Raw genomic sequence first — 17640 nt, forward strand, 5'->3', positions numbered from 1 at the left:
TTTTTACTAGTGCTTAAGCGGTTGAAAACACTGAGTTGTACAAGCCTTGGTCTCTAGAAGAGAGGGGAAGCATTGCCATGGGCTTAACCTCCCAACCGCGGACCCTTAGTATCCCCACACAATCTCCATTGAGACATGCCCTCCCTACCCCTGGAGTTGGCTTGGGACACCCTTATCCTTATCCAACCACTAGGCATCCTGGTGTTAAGAGTGTCGACTAGTAAGTTGTCAAGGTTGTGGACACTTTCCAATCAGTGTATCTCACAACTACCAACACCCTAACCTTTGGTGAAAATGATGTTTGGAAGAGAGGAGAAGCATTGCCATGGGCTTAACCTCCCAACTGCGGACTCTTAGCATCCCCACACAATCTCCATCGAGAAAGACCCTTCCCACCCTTGGAGTTGGCTTTGGACAGCCTTATCCAGTCACCGAGCATCCTGGTATTAGAGTGTCGCCTAGTCAGCTATTGATGTTGTGGACACTTTCCAATCAGCCTATCTCACAACTACCAGCACCCTGACCCTTGGTGATCGTGGCAGCAAACATGCCATTAACTACCTTTGCCAGGGATTTTGGATGGACAACTTATATGCTTGATCATCCCTCGCTCGACTTGACAACAAGATTTAATACAAGGATTCCCATGAGCTATCTTATTACTGAGTTTGAATGTTATTACTGATTATAAATTTCTTACATTGCATGATTCTTCCCACTCTTTCTCCCCTCATCTTGACCATAATGGTCGTCTTTACTTGGGAGATTCATAGTATGAATTCTGATTTATGAATACTTATACACTTGCCATCTTTCATGTCGGTTTCAGCCTATGGCATCATAAGTGGATTATGCTTTTATTCTGATTGTTATCTAATCATATGGAGTAGTAATCCATCTTAGAGATATATTAAATATATCTCTATATGGTCCGTGCTCAAGACAAACATATGCAATTTAAATTCAAAGTTTATCTCAGGCTGAGCATATCGGAAACCAATAAAATGCTATGAGAGCTAGTATATCCATCTCTGGATTTTCAATCTAAATAAAGGCAGACTTTAAGTGGCATTCGACAAATTCAGATTTCAACAAAAGGCATGATGAACTATAGATAAACATAGAGCATGACTAGGTACAATCGATACAAATCGAGATAGAAATTAAGAAAATGTCAGGGCTCCCAAGCTTCCAATGGTATCCAATATGAATATGAATTACAGATTCAAATGCACAAGCTTCGGCATAGTCATACTATACTGCCGAATGCAATAACGTTCTTGCTTGAGTTCGAGTTGGGACAGAGTAGCTAAAAAATGAAAGAAAATTGGAATGCGAAAGAGGTAGAACGAAAACAATATGAGTGGATGCCCAAGTGGCAAGAGAAGAGAGTATATAATGCAATGAGGAGAGTGAGCAAGATAGGCAAAGATCACTGCGAAATGCTCAGTTACTCCAAGACTTAGGTGGCAAGGAAACATTGCACAATCTTTAATTACATATTTTATGAAGAAAAGAAGTATAATAGATTGATGCCATATAGGTGATGGAAATATATGGGCAGTCACCCAAAGCAATTAATTAAATGACCATAGTCAATATCGTAAAAGAATAAAGGTGGCAACATCATCCACACACATGCCTTAGTATATTAATGTTCTTCTTATATATTCATGCTTCTTTGAGTATATATATATATATATATATATATATGATTGTTTGTATGTACGTATGTATATATTAAATTTGAAATTTGCATATATATATGTGTGTGTGTGTGTATACAAATGCACATATTTTATATCCGCACGAGTATAAACACGTTAATTACTATACTAAGACATGATAGCACTTGCAAGACATATTGAGATCATCCACATAATGAAGGTAATATTTCTTATTTGAATTTTTAGAATGTTTTAGTTTAATTGGCTAGCTCATGGTCATCCTTGTACTTCTTGCTTGTCTAGCTGTTTAGTACTTGGTCCATGTGGTTAGGTTCATACCTGATGGCCTGATGTTGGATTTGGGTGTCCCCTTTCTAACTCTCATTTTGGCAACACTCCCCCTTGCCATCGTGCTCTTGCAATATAGAAATGATTCTGGGTAATAATATATTTCCAATAATTCGAATTAATAATAATAAAACATCACGTAATCATTTTCAATTTCTAATTATTCATTTTCTAATTCCATCATAATGACTATCCAATCATGTAACATGATTAATTAATAACCAAATCTCATTTCTCAAGAATCAAATTATCTCAACAACTTTATCAATAGATCAATTTCACATGAACTGTTATTTACAACTTTACCGAAGAACTATCTTCACATGAATTTTTCCAATGGCTATAAGATTTTTTTTTTTTAATGTAGGAAAATTTGGGATGTAACAATCTCGCTAAGGAAAATTCATGTGTGGTCTGGATTTTGATCAAAATAGGAAGGGAAATTCATGTATAGTCTGGATTTTGATCAAAATATGAAAGGGAATTCATGTACGCTCCAGATTTTGTGTATGTTTTTAGTGAAAAGCTGATTTTCCTTATGGTTTAAGCCATTTTGAATGAAAAAATATAAATTTTTAAAAGAATTTTAAGGCCCTTATGCATGTAATATGCCTTTATATGGAATTATGAACTAATTGACTAGCCAAAATTTAAATACACTTAGGATTTAGGTTCAACCCATTATAACATGACCCCAAGAGACTTCAATTTTAACATTCCCACTTGAAAATCACAACTTGGACATTTGGTTTTTGTGTTACCCCTCAGCCTTTTAAAACTCTAAACTGCCAATGCCTAACTGACCTAACAGCTACGAGTGGAAAAAGGGGTTCTCCAGTTGCAATGGGTCGATGGTGTGAAAACCTCAGAACAGGAAAAAGACAAAGGAATTTGGCTTTTGCAGTAGTTTTAGTAACAATTTAAATATAGAAGACAAGTATAGTAAAATTGAAATGGTTCAATACTGTATCAAACAAATTGTGTGTGCCACAATGTTGTCAAATAAGTAAAATATTATGACAATACATGATTGGTGGCACCTTTCTGGTTGGAAGGAGCGTTTATTTAAAATCATAAACATTCTGTATTTTCTTTTCTTGTACCAGTGGTAAAATAGTTCTATATACATTTTATAGTGAACTTATTATCACGGTTACACTGGAACTTCAAAATGTGTAAAGTGCAAATTTTAGTGATGGGCTAATGAGTACAAAGTAATTGGTTTTACACAAATAGAATACTTTCTTATACATATATTAGTTACATGGTTTTTTTATTTACCAATTCTTGCATGCATATAGTTTTCTATTATATAATTCAGTCAAAATAATATAACCTAACCTGTAGATACCATGTGTGGATTTATTTCCTTTTTCTATGCAGATAAGACTAGAATCGAAGGGAGGAAAGCACTCATCTCTAATGTTTTGTACAAATGGTGTCCTGTTAAGGAAATTGATTGAATCAGGAAGTCAAAACTCTGAAGCAGCGGCAGAATGCCAAAGCCAGAAGTTGAACCTGTGTTCTTTGGATGCAACTCATATCATTGTGGTAATGTTAAAATGTATTTATTTGGTGAATCGCTTTGCATGCGTATATTTGTATATTAAATTGGTTTTGATGATTTCAAAGACTAGCTGAATTATTTATACTTTATAGCATGATGATGAGAGCATAAATCATTTGGGAAATAAATTGGAAAACCAAAGGAGTAGCATTTTTTTTGAAATAAATCTGGAAAATAATCAGCAAAAAATCGGATTTACAAAAAGAAGGTAAAAATTTGAAGAGAAACAGTCACAAACATGTACACAGAATATAAATATACAAAATATAAATAGGAATAAGTTTAGAAATATACAAATTACATATACAGAACATAAACTATTTTGTATGTAAATTAATGTGTATTCAGTATAAATTTACACAGAAAATATACATACAGATAATATACAGAATATATAGAAAATAGACATTTATGTATATACAGAATACATTTTGTATATTTATACAAATTTATGAATATAGATTCACTACATACATATTATGGATTATATATTGAAAATTTAGACCTTTTGACAGAATACATATTGAATATACCAATTTGATACATACAGGTCATACAATATACAAAAAACAAACAAATGTAAATACAAATTTGATATATACGAAATAATGTTTATATGCCAGTTGTATCTGCTGGGTATGCTTTTCTGTCTGTATCCTGTTTTTACAAGAAATAGCAGAATTTTAGGTACATTTTATGGTTTGTGATGACTACAATTTGTGTAGATTAAACACGACTTGAACCCGCCTCAAGTCTGATTTTATCCCCATTTTGTTTGACTGTGTTGACCATTTTTATCATTTTTTTTGGTGGAAATGACAGCAGCAGTCGTGATCACAAATTAATCAGGTATAATTGGGAGCTTTTGCAGATTTCTGCTTCTGTTGTTTATATTTGTTTTTTCTTGTGCTTCGATTTGAAATTTAGATGATTTATATGTTTCTTTTTGTATAATAGTGTTTTCATTTTTGTGAGGTTTAGCAAAGCATAAATGTGATATCAGTCCTTTGTGTAGATGATTTATGTGTTTCATTGTATAATATTCTTTTCATTTTTCTGGGGTTTAGCAAAGCATAAATATGTCAGCAGTCCTTTAATTCAAAAATTATGCTACATTCAATTTTAAGTTTCTTGAGCTAGCATTTGAGCAATTAAAGTACCAGCTTATTTTCATTGAGTAGGGGAGAGGACCCGGTACTTGAACACCCTAACTTTGCGCTTATCAAAACCCTACGTAAAAATTTCAAATTGCTCCCAGTTTTTTATAGCAGCTTACTTGGTGAGTCATCTACTTATAACTAAGGTTTCAAGTCCACGCCACTTGTTATGATGCCACATCAGCATGCCTTTTGCCAAGTTGTCCAAAACAGCCCAAAAAAAAAGTGAGACCAATGGTCGTGCATAAAGGGCACCTATAGTTGGACAGCTGATGTGGCATCACATCATTGGTTACTTTTTAGATCAAAGGGTACATTTTCATTCATTTTTTGGTAATGATCATTGTACTAACAACTTTAAAGTCACAAGTATTGGTGCAATGTTGTCAAAAAAATTGGACATTAAGTCAGCAAGTGTAGGTATAAAGTACACAATTTCTATCACAACCATTGGAACCCGTTCAAGTACTGGGTCCTCTCCCCTATAGTTAGTATAAATTGATATAATGACATGCATTATTTATACATTCAAGATATAAAGACATAACTTTTTAATATTTTTGAATGTTAAATGTATCACACTGGCTTGACTTGATTTCTGTTGAGAATTAATTGTTAAGTTAATTTTCTCATTTTGTCTCTTGTAGGAATATTCTAAGGAATCCCAACAAGTTGTTTGTCCTTTATGAGTTGTCACCACTCATTTTTGTATTCCAAATATATTTGGAGTATTATATTTCCTCCTCATGAGGTGACACATTGTGCTCACTAGGATGTTAGATGGCATGTTTAGACATGGGATTTACTTTGTAACTCATCTCTCTCACCTTTATATATTGAGGTGCCTCTCATTTTCTTCTTTGTTGTATTCGCATTTTGTACGCTCTTCATTCTCTCCCATTCTAATTTTTCTAGGCTTTTGCTATCGCCATAATATAGGTTGTAATTTTCTTCCCCCCCTACAAATCGTTTGCATGTTTGGTTATTGGTATGCATGCTCTTCATTTGGGCTTCATTAATTGTAACATTACTTTCAAACAATTACTCCATGTGTTGCCTAGATTTCCTACCCTTAGCTGAAAATTAAAATTTTCATTAAATTCTGAACCCTCATTTTCCTCCTCAGGTCCCTTTTCTAAGATGTTGGAATTTAAACCTAGTTCTAGAATAATCATAAGAATCCAACGTCGAAATGAAAACTTCGTTCTTTCCTGGTGCAGGAGCACCTAGGGATTGCCTAGGCAATATAATGTTTCATGTTTCTGTTGTGTGGGTGTCTGCCTTAGGGCATTTTGGATGTGTTGGATATAACGTCATGTTGACCATAGTAGGGGTTTTGTTCATAGGGTCTTGCCTTTTATGATGCAGGAGCATCTTGGATTTACTTGGTGACTACTTTGGAGTTCATGGGAGGAGGCTCAGTAGTTGCTTTGGACGGTGTTTGGACTGGTTACTCGGCATGGTCTTTGGTTGCTCAGTATGGTCTTTGGAACTCGACATGGTCTATGGAGCTCAGCATGGTCTATGGAGCTCGACATGGTCTATGGAGCTTGGCATGATCTTGGTTGCTCTTGGTTGCTCGGCATGGTCTAGGAATTTGGTGTTTATTTCAGGCTGTATAACTAATTTTCCTCAATGAGTTAAAGGATGAAAATTTCAGAGATTGAAGAAGGCCTAGATTTCTACCTACGGTTCGAAGCTCGAGTTCTAATTCATTCAAAGCTAGGAGATATCGCAATTTTACTAAGACATCGATTTTGGGAATTTAATTGTTGTAGGAGGCCGACTTTGGCATTTAATTTATGTATTTGCATTTAATTTGTGTCTTGGGCCAACTTGTGGCTTAGATTGGTATAAGTAGGGGTTGTGGGGAAGTCTTTATTCATTATTCATTCACCCAAAAGAGGAGTGGGTGTGGGAAGTAGCTGAAGAGAGAGTTTTCCTGAGTTTGTGAACAGAGCACCGAATGTGAGGCAGTTTACACTTGGATGAAGTTGGAGCAGAGCTAGTAGCTGTGGCTTGGAAAATAAGGAGATAGCTTGGTGGGCTTGCGAGCACAAGTTGAGATCTTCCTTGTGGGTTTCTACCAGAGTGTGGATTTGGACTAGCTAGGGTTTGGGATTGGATCTTGAGGGATCTTGCAGAACTATTACTTGCTTTGTATCTGGCCGTAACCGGGAAGGCCTTACAGCCCAACACATTGCGTGTAATCAGTTATATTTTATGAATATATTATTGTGATTTGGTATCAAATCTTGCATTGTTGCTTCTTCTTCTTGTGCTTTTGCTGTGTGGTTGTATCGTACTGCATCATTTTACTAGGTGCAATGAGGGGCTAGCAAGTTGTAAAGCCATCTGATTGGCCTAAAGCATGATGATGTCATCATGATGTCAATAGGGTCTAGAAAGGGTTGGGATATGGTTTTTACCTTAGTTAAGGTTGTTGATGGAGTTTGAGAAGCAATGCAAGTCATTTGATTAAGTTGGGAAAAAGTTGCTAAAAGCTTGTAAAGGTTGTAGTGTTCAACTTTGAAAAGTTGCTTGAGCAACATTGACAAGAAAGTTGCAATTCGATGGGGATGAGTCCCAAGAGGAAAATAACCACCCAGCCACCCTATTTAAGGCATGCCAAGACCTATGGACAAGTTTGGATGCCCATCGTATGGATTGAGTGTTTTGGCAATCGGCATTTTGATTCAATTTGTATGCAATTTCTTTGTTTTTGATGATAGTAGGTAGTTAGAAGTTCAAGATCCATGTTGTAGCCTATGTATCTTTCGAAATACATGTTTTCTTGATTCAGCGTGCTGATAGATAGAGATTTTGATCATTTTGTTTGTCTTTTGAGAAATTATTTGAGTTTTACACTGTCACTGGTTTTGCCCAGGTAGTTGTTGAAGATGGGGCTCTAACTCACTTTTCCACTATCCAATTTGTACGGCCTCTTGGGAATAGTGAGTAGACTCCATGTACATAATGTGAACAGAAGCAAGGGCCGTCAAATACAGAGAAAGAATTTTTAAGTTTTTGCCCTAGGTGAGCCTATGGTGAGTCCAGCTAGGCAAGACCATAAAGAAATCAGCATTACTTGCAGAAGAGCAAATTTAGAGTCCAAATTCCTTATGGGCATGGAAGAAGGAAGTCTTACCAACATTCCATCAAGTGGAGAGGGCCATGCCAATCCTGTAACAATCGTAAAACAATCTTGATAAATGTAGCAGCTTGTGAAGCCTAAAAAGCCTAATTTTCACCTAATTTGGGTTATGGCAATAGATATGACCTCAAGACCCCAAAATCTCTAAGGGGATGACAAATGAACCAAGAGACCTATAAAAGATTGTAGGGTTCCTTTGGAAGGCATAGGAGAAAAACCCTATTTTCTTGGTATAGGAGACCTAATAGGGGAATTTGGTGAGATTGGATAAGAAACTAGACCAGGAGGGATATCTAACACCCCTAGTTGATTGCAATGAAGTCCCTTAAGACACCTCCACACCTCTGCAAGGTTGGCTGAAGCATATGGAGGGTTTAGGCCTTTGAAGATGGTTTAAGGGCTAAGGCAAGTGAGCAAGAATGCAACAAGAAGTGGAATGAGCATACCAAACTTATTGGTAGGTAGGCTGGCTTAAGGAGACCAAGGGATGCTAGTGAACAAAGGGTCCTATAGGTGCTAGGGTAGGAGAGAAAGACACCCTAGAAGTCTTCTAGAAGTCTTAAAGAAGACTAGGAGCACGAGCCTGTGATTGGTTCATCCAATCTCCCTATCATTTCCCTGAGTATTCTTGAGCCTCATCATCATGATATTCTTCTTTTGTTATTGGATTTGAATGAGCTGTTTTTAAAGTCACGCTAGGTTTTCACTTTCTTTGTTAAAAATTCAAGATCAAAGTTCGAAGGTAGTTCCAAAATGTTTTTGGAATTCATTGGCCAAAGTTGAACTAATGGAGACAAAATGATAACTATGATTCGTCAACGTGCAAAGCTTCTTTTGACTTCTCCAGTGAAGCGAGGTGGACATGATGAATGGTTCCAAACTTTTTTCAGGTTCCAATACCTGAAATGGAACTTTAGAAAGGTTGGAGAAGGCAACATTAATAAAGACTTTCATGAGGGGAGAGGTTATGGCGCTATGAAGATGTTCCATTTCCTACAATCAGGCCTGACAACATAAAGAAGCCTATTTAATTTGAAGTTGGATGCTGATGTATTTTGAAATAGGGACAACTTACCGTTCAAGCATTTAATTACTCAAGTGACTTGCATTGATTACTTGAATGGATAAAATTCATGATAACACGTTGCAACAGTTTGGGAAATATTATCGATTATTTACTTTTGATCAAAGCAGGCGCAATGAAGTGGGCTAGGGCATTACATTTCTTCCACAGTGCACAACACACTGGATTAGTGATATAAAAACAACATCCAACTGAGGAGAAATAACCATAATCTAATTGACTGACAGTAGATGGTCTTTATGCCAGGAACAAAGTTTACATTGACAAATGTCAAATCTCTCCCACAAAGTGAAAACTTGACATTTGCTTTACTGGCGACTGTATATTCCTCACCACCTCAAAAAGAAACTGAATTAGAGGAGGGCATGAACTCTGTGAACCAATGCTGACAATGTGTGAAATGCTGAGAGGCACCAGAGTCTATACCAGCCTAGGGATGTGTCATGATCTGTTGGGCATGTGGCCATGAATGCGTAAGAGGTGGCGTTTTGATCAGATTGCATAGCAGCTTGGGCCTTTTTCTGATACCGTTGTGAAGACTGCGCAACTGCCAACTGTTTTCTGCAATCTATCTTCAGATGACCAAACTAGTGACAATAATTGCTTCAGACACTCTTCTTAAAAGAAATGGAGGTTTACTTGACCCTTTTTGGAGGGTGGACTGAGGTTTACCATTATTCTTGTACAAGGCTTTGGTTCTGAAAGCGACTTGTTCAGAAGAGGAGGAAGAGGCATGCCCTCCAAACTGTTTCTTTCATCTATCTTGCTACAAAAGCTTTTTGTAAATATCAGAGAATGTTAGGGAAATGCTAGTATCACTAGAATATTTTATTCCTCCATCCTGCGACAATAGCCTCTAAATGTTCACATAGGTCCTTGATTTTCATTAAATGTGCCTAGAGAGATATCTTATCATCCATCATAATAGAAAATAACATATTCTTCAGAAAAAAAACACAGCTCATGTCAGATGTCTCATATAAATCCTTCAAGATTTGTCTCGAGAGATGTCTTCTCATCCATCATGATAGAAAATAACATATTTTTTAGAAAGAAAACACGACTCTTGTCGAATGTCTCATAAAAATCACTTAAGCTGTTTTACTGGAAGGCACCTGAGGAAGTTGATCATTTCCCCTAGTACGTTCACCCCCTTTATCCTGATATGTTTGTATTGTTATAAGACATGCCTCCATACCCAAAAGGATGTTAGCAAGACAATGGTATTCAAATATTGTCATCACACGTTGCTTATAGGTGTTGTAATTGTGGCCATTAAATCGTTGATTCCCTTCAACATAATACTGGTCAAATGTGACAACATGGAAACAAAACTTGCTTGTCAGCTTGTGAAGACACAAAAACTTGGACAGACAAACACACTGGAAAGATGAAAATCTGATAAGAAAACAAATTAGATGAAGCTGATTTTTCTAATTTTTTATTTTTCTTGAAAGAAGGCCCTAAACGAGTTTAAAATTGTTAACTGTGATTCCAGAAAAGCTTGCATGAAACTGTAGTCGGGGAAATCCAAAAATAATAATTCGGATTTATGGTTTTACAAAAAACAAACTGTCCCAAAAAAATTTCCTGATTTAAAAGAAACAAAAAACGCAATTTAAAAATTCCAGAAAACACATCAGAACGAAAAAAACTGCATTCAGGCTGTTGACCACAAAAAATGGAAATATATATATATATATATATGTATATATATATATATATGTATATATGTGTATATATATGTGTATATATATGTATATATATATGTATATATATATATATATATATATATATATATATATATATAGAGGCATGCGTCTGTTCAGGGATGTGAGATGTGGGGGTCGACAGGGAAAAAGGTTGGCGCTGACAACTGCCAGTGATGCAGCAGCGAGAACTGCCAAAAAAGAATTCCCGCTCCAGGATATGGTTTTGTGGCAGTGGAAATAATGATATGGCCAACTAAAGACAAAGAAATATGGCAGTTGTTTCATTCACAAAGCACGGGCTTTTCTAACAGAAGGCTGGTAATGGACAATAAACAAATAAACACTGCTGATCACCAGCAGAAACAAAAAATACATGCGGACTCTGAATTGTGTGGCATACCTTTTTTTTGGACTGGATGCAAAAATCGTATGGCTGCAAACCCATGGATTCTCAAAAGCCGCAACCTGCGATTTTTAACTGATTTTTTTTTTCAAGTTTTTCCTTACGTGTTAAACACAAATTGCAGAAAATTAATCTGATGCCCACTGATTTGGAGTAACCCTAGACGGGTTTAGGACAGACAGCAAAATTTGAAATTCAATTTTGAGCTTCACGAAGAAATTTGTTCGAAAATCCCAACTCTGTCCTCTAAGTGCCCCGTGAGTTGGGTTGTATTTATTTCCAATTAATAAATGGCTTTGGCCTCTTGCTTATCAAAGAATTTTTTTTTGCCCAAAATAGATTTATGGTTCTGATACCATGAAATTGGTAAAAAATAGAAAGAAAATTGTATTTAACAATGTACTCTTAATTAGAGTTAACCGACGCAATAAAAATCATTAACAAAATAGCAAAGGTGTCTAGATAAAGACAAGATCTATAATTAGAACTCATTAAGCAAACTAAAAGAGAAAGCCTAAATGACCATTAGCTAAGGTTAGAAGAATGAGCTAAATATAGCAAGAATGTAAGCTATTAAAATAATTTTAGTAATGAACCTGTATTTCTTTCAATAGTGGTGCCCAAAGAGACAAAACTATTTATGAAGCTTTCCAAAGCTGGGTTTTGAAATTTGCAGATTCAAGTAGCCTGCCTTTGTCACTCTTTTGGGATAGTGAACTCATCCGCAAAAAGCTTATGTTTCAATTTTCTGTGAGTTGAACACTTAAATATCTGTGAACAGTGATTTTATTATTTTCTCAATTTCATTGCAATCCATGAAAATTCTTGTAAGAATGGTTGGAAGAAGAGCCACCTGACAGCTCCGTTTTGACCGTGTAGGATGGTTGCAAACCTTAGTATTATATGGCCAATCATACATAGATGATGTAGATAATACCATTACCATCAAAGGGGATGAATGAAGTCCCTTTCTGATTGAAGCCAAAACATGATCACTAGAAGTTGTGATTATCTTCCTGCATGGTAATCCCAATGCTTGACTCATCAATCCCAAATTGGATACTGGTGTTTTGTCTATGAGCAAGAGTGGACGAACAAAATCATAGAAAGGAGAGTGGAAATTTATGGAAGTAGGAAATTTTCTGTGACATCTTTTGGCCCAAATTGGTCTATAATATTAAATTCACATTAACCATATTTATAATTAAATAATTCATTGAGTACAAATATCAAATATAAGTCCTTTTTTTGTTGTTCATTATACACTGGTTTCTTTTATTATTTAATATATTTATAATTAAATATAAATATACACTTACAAGTACCATCATGCACACTCGAAAACAAGTCCATCATGCATATGCCCTTTCAATGTCGGACCAAATTGATCAACAAAGCCCTGCTAAATTATATTGTTTGTAGATTTCCACCTCAGGTAGCAGAAATGCGTCATATGAGCCAAATCTGTGAGAAAAAGGTTTTAGACAACAAACAAGCATCACACACAGTATACCTTGGCATCTATGATTTAGAATTAAATGAGAATACGATATTTTACAAATGTTCACATGTGGTCAAATGTAGGTCGGTGATATTTGAATATACAACTTCTAACATCATTGATGCAGGAATGCCTTAAAGAAAATCTTACAAAGCTGATAGAGATCCGGAAATCTTAAAATTGTTTGAATCTAGTTCATGCTTTACAAAATGAATTTAGATATATTTCAGAAGCTCATATGAGATTGGCATTTCAGAGACAAGAATTATTTTTTAATTTTCAGTTCATCATAGGATGGTAAAAGGTCCGGTTCAAGCCTTATCTGTCTTTCATTTGTGAACTTATGTTCTATTGATTGGATTATTTGTGTATATTTTCTTTGTAAAACTAGTAACGTATATCAGAAGCTCATGTAGATTTTGGCTGATTAAAATTACACAGGATGAAATCCATGAGCGGGATCGTTTTTGTGATTTTATGCTTGTTATACTGAGGTAATGTGTCACTATGCACATGTAATTGATAACTAGTTTTGTACTTTAATCCATACTGGTGACTAATTATTTTTTCAAAAATTTGAATGCAGAGATTTGCTACTTTCTCGGCCCGATTTACGCTTGGTTAGCTTCCATTGCCTTTGTTGTGAGATTGTTTAATTGTGGAAAACTTTCATTTCTGTGGGGTTTTCTTTTTGTTAATAAAGCTTTATGCTCTTTTAATAAAAGGAAGAAAATTCATTGGGCCAAAAATATATCTTCATTTTCAACAGATATTAATGAGTGCCACTCTTGATGCGGATAAATTTTCAAAGTATTTTAATGACTGTCCAATCATTCGGATTCCTGGATTCACATACCCGGTAGGCCCTTCATTTTCTAACTGTTCCATCTAGTAAGTATTGGATATTCTTTTACATTGTGAACCTGACATTTTTCGTTTTACTCTGTAGGTCCATTCCTATTATTTGGAGGATGTACTTACACTTGTAGGATTCAGGAACGATGGAAACTACTTAAGTAATGGTAATAATAAGAATTTTGTAAGTGAGAACAGTTCATCATTGTCTGAAGAAGACAGAAATGCAATGGACGAGGCCATCAGCTTAGCCTGGTTAGAGGACGATTTTAACTTGCTAATGGATATAATATCAGGAAGTCCAGTTCCTGAACTTTGTAATTATCAACATTCATTAACTCAAGCTACTCCTCTAATGGTCACTGCTGGCAAAGGTAGAGTGGATGACATATCTCTGCTGCTCTCCTTTGGTGCTGACTGTTTTCTACAGGCACAAGATGGAAGTACGGCTTTGGAATGGGCTCAGAGGCATCATCAAGATGAAGCTGCAGAGCTCATCTTGAAACACACAGAGGAGAAACCTCATTTACAATCATCCACTCAGGAAGCAAAGCTGCTAAAAGCATATATGGCCAGTGTAGATGTGAATGAAGTGGATGTTCAACTGATTGAAAAGTTGTTGACAAAGATATGTGAGGACCCTACTGCGACCAATTCCGCATCAGAACAAGGAGCTATACTGATATTCTTATCTGGATGGGAGGAAATATCTCGTTGTAGAGAGCGCTTGCAAGCATCTCCCATCTTCAGGGACAGCACAAAGTACCTCATTCTACCACTGCACTCTATGGTTCCCTCTGCAGAGCAGAAAAAAGTGTTCAAACGGCCAGCTGGTGGTGTTCAAAAGATTGTTCTCTCCACGAACATTGCTGAAACTGCAATAACTATTGATGATATTGTCTGTGTAATTGACAGTGGTCGAATGAAAGAGAAAAGTTATGACCCTTATGGTAATGTGTCGACACTTCTAACATCATGGGTATCGAAGGCAAGTGCAAAACAACGAGAAGGACGAGCTGGGCGATGCCGACCAGGGACTTGTTATCATCTCTTCTCTAAAGTCCGTGCTGAAGCATTACCTGACTATCAGGTACCTGAGATTAAGAGGACTCCTCTCGAGGAGCTGTGTTTGCAGGTAAGTTGTAGATCTTAATGCACCTCAAATATATTCATCTGATTTTTTCCTGTGAAGATAAAATCTTATTTTATTTTCCGTTCACAATATTGTGGATTGATTATTGGTGTATGACTTTCTTCTAAATTATTCAGGTGAAGCTACAAAATCCATATTGTAGTATAAGCGATTTTATAAGTAAGGCTATTGATCCACCACTCGATCTTTCTGTTCGTAATGCCATTACAGTTCTCCAAGATATTGGGGCTTTAACACGTGATGAGAAACTTACAGAACTAGGAAAACAGTTGGGTTCTTTGCCCGTTCATCCATCAACAAGCAAAATGCTTTTATTTGCAATTTTGATGAACTGCCTTGATCCTGCTTTGACGTTAGCCAGTGTAGCAGGCTACAGGGAGCCTTTTGTTTTACCTATGGCACCAAATGAGAAAAAAAGAGCCTTTGCAGCAAAGATGGATTTAATAGCAATGTATGGGGGTTATAGTGACCACTTGGCAGCAATTGCAGCATTTGATCGCTGGAAACAAGCAAAGAATAAGGGACAACAAGCCGAGTTCTGTAAAAGTTATTATGTTTCTCATTCATTAATGTTTATGTTAGATGGTATGCGTAAGCAGTTGCGGAGAGAGCTTGCTCAAAAAGGATTTATCCCCTGGGATGAACATTCATGCAGCTTGAATGCTCAACACACTGGTATTGTGCGTGCAGTTATAGTGGCAGGCTTGTATCCAATGGTTGGAACTCTGTTACCACCTCTTCCATCAGGTCAGAAAGCTGTAGTGCAGACCACCAGAGGTGAAAAAGTCCGAATTCATCCACACTCGTCAAATTTTAGATTGGTGCAGTATAATAAACAATCAAGTGGCTCATTGAAGAGTCCACTGCTGGTATTTGATGAGGTAACACGTGGGGAATCACAGGTGTTTATAAAAAATTGTACTCTCTTTAAACCCTATCCATTACTCCTCCTTGCTACAGAAATGGTAGTTGCACCTCTTGATCCCGATGAAGAAATGGAAGACGACGAAGATGATGATGAAGTAATCAACAGCGAGGAAGAAGATGAGAGTCTTAAACCACCTCCTGCTGAAAAGCAACACTGCAAGGTCATGTCTTCACCAGATAAGGAAGTTATGGTAGTTATAGATCGATGGTTTAGATTTGAAACAACATCATTGGATGCAGCTCAACTTTATTGCTTAAGGGAGAGGCTTTCAGCTGCAGTATTATTCAAAGTATGATTTCATTTATTTGAAATCTTTCTTTAATATGGTTAGGCATTGCTTTTGAAACCATACAGTGGGGTAGATATGGTAGATTTCTTTTTGTTTCATTTGTAATATGTGTAACATGTTTCCCAGATGCAACCACTGTGTGTTTGTGCTTCTTACGCTTACTAAATACCTTTAATTTTTAAATCCATGGGTAGATAGACTGCTTGTGGTTTTATGGTTTCATTTTAATACAAGTAACATAACCTCAGATCTAGACTTCATGAATTCTCCTAATCTAATTTATCTTTGTCAGATCAAGCATCCCCGTCATAATTTGCCTCCTATTCTTGGAGAGTCGGTTTTTGCTATTGCGTGTATGCTATCCTATGATGGAGGACTAGATGCAGAGTCTCCCACAAAAAAAGAACACCAGGACTTTCATTCACAGGCGATGACTGTGTCGGACATTCGTGGAGGTTCTTCACCCATAATGAACAGGATATCGATACAGAATGGTCAACAGGGAGGCTTGTCAGGCACAAGGATGTCAATTGACCATGATGCAAATATAAAGGATGATAAAGGAAATACTTATCAAACCAGATCAAGCCCTGGTATCAGCCCAGGAAACAGGAACCCCCAAGGATCAGAGAATGGCCTACTTCAAAATGGTTTCTCACGCAATGTGAGGCAACTCTATGTGCCAGTTCGTGATGGGAGAGTTGCATATGGGAATAATGGAGTCGAACATTTACAAGAGATACCAGTGCTGTGCAATGACACAACATCTAAAAGGCCCCGAGGCAGTAGATAAGGCCAAATTTGGATAGACCATCAGCATGTTTGGTGTATGTCCTTGCATGAGAGAGAATATGAGGTGGATGTCAAGCAGTGGCTGCAATCTAATTTGAGAATCAGCATTATTAGACTGTAAAAGTCTTGAGCCAAAGGTCGACCTCGAATCAGTACATCTGTTGGAATATGAAATACCTTGTAAATGATCTATCGAAAGTTCATGCCTTGTGTGTCAAATTTTGAGACCCAAGCAATTGGAGATTTATCAGGAGGCTATAAATGGGATCGGTAACTACTTGTAGTCTACCTTCCAAGTGCAAGGAATGTTGTCTCACAGTGGCGCATGGACCAGGGGGTCTGTATATTTGCATTGTATCCATTTGTTTGTTGAATTATGTGCTCCCAATCAGTAATATATTGTTATTAATTTGGAACAGCCCCCTAAATTTTCTTGACAGCCTATCTTTATCTTCCATGATTATTTTGAATGCCACTTTTGTGGTACCAGCATACAAAATAAGTGGATATGTATATCTAGTTTGAGTGCTGGTTGATCGGAAAAATTGAGGTGGTCAAATGGTTATAATGATTGCGGACTATGTTTAACTAAAACGCACATCTCCCCAAGGGGGACACTTTTTTCTTTCCCCTTTTCTAACTCTCCATGTATATTTTACATTTTAGACTCTCCATGTATATTTTACATTTTAGTTTGCTCTATAGCCACTTCCCAATTTTTAATGTACATGCACTAAAAATAGTTAACTTTGCGATTTTTAATTTGACGAAGTGCATGTGGAACTCTCAAGCAAAGGGAAATGTTTATATAGGCATCAAAAGTGCCTAACAAGACAATTTTTTTAAATTTAATAATTAGAATAAAAATTAGAATGTAATTTTGTTTTGAAATTTAATGTAATTATTAAATTTAAACAAATTCTCTGGCACCTTTTGATGCTTGTATAGACAATTTCCTCAGCCACGTATCTTGGAGGTAATTTACATTATATTGCTTTCAAGTGCACAACTATACTATAGTGCACATGGC

At 36.4% G+C, this 17640-nt stretch overlaps 1 protein-coding gene across 1 annotated transcript in view; it reads left to right on the top strand.

Moving 5' to 3' along the window:
* LOC149542395 (DExH-box ATP-dependent RNA helicase DExH6-like) overlaps nucleotides 1-17312 on the top strand; it is a 108924-nt gene extending 91612 nt beyond the window's left edge. The window contains exons 8-14 of the mRNA XM_089797335.1: nucleotides 3399-3566; nucleotides 13035-13087; nucleotides 13180-13213; nucleotides 13363-13452; nucleotides 13543-14583; nucleotides 14718-15818; nucleotides 16111-17312. Coding sequence (XP_089653461.1) covers nucleotides 3399-3566; nucleotides 13035-13087; nucleotides 13180-13213; nucleotides 13363-13452; nucleotides 13543-14583; nucleotides 14718-15818; nucleotides 16111-16611 — 2988 coding nt within the window. The 3' untranslated portion in view covers nucleotides 16612-17312. The remainder of the gene's footprint in view (nucleotides 1-3398; nucleotides 3567-13034; nucleotides 13088-13179; nucleotides 13214-13362; nucleotides 13453-13542; nucleotides 14584-14717; nucleotides 15819-16110) is intronic.
* The last annotated feature ends 328 nt before the right edge of the window (nucleotides 17313-17640 follow it).

The sequence above is a fragment of the Cupressus sempervirens genome, chromosome 8 (assembly GCF_028749045.1).
Source record: "Cupressus sempervirens isolate cs-2001-9-10 chromosome 8, ASM2874904v1, whole genome shotgun sequence".
NCBI classification, from domain to species: domain Eukaryota; kingdom Viridiplantae; phylum Streptophyta; class Pinopsida; order Cupressales; family Cupressaceae; genus Cupressus; species Cupressus sempervirens.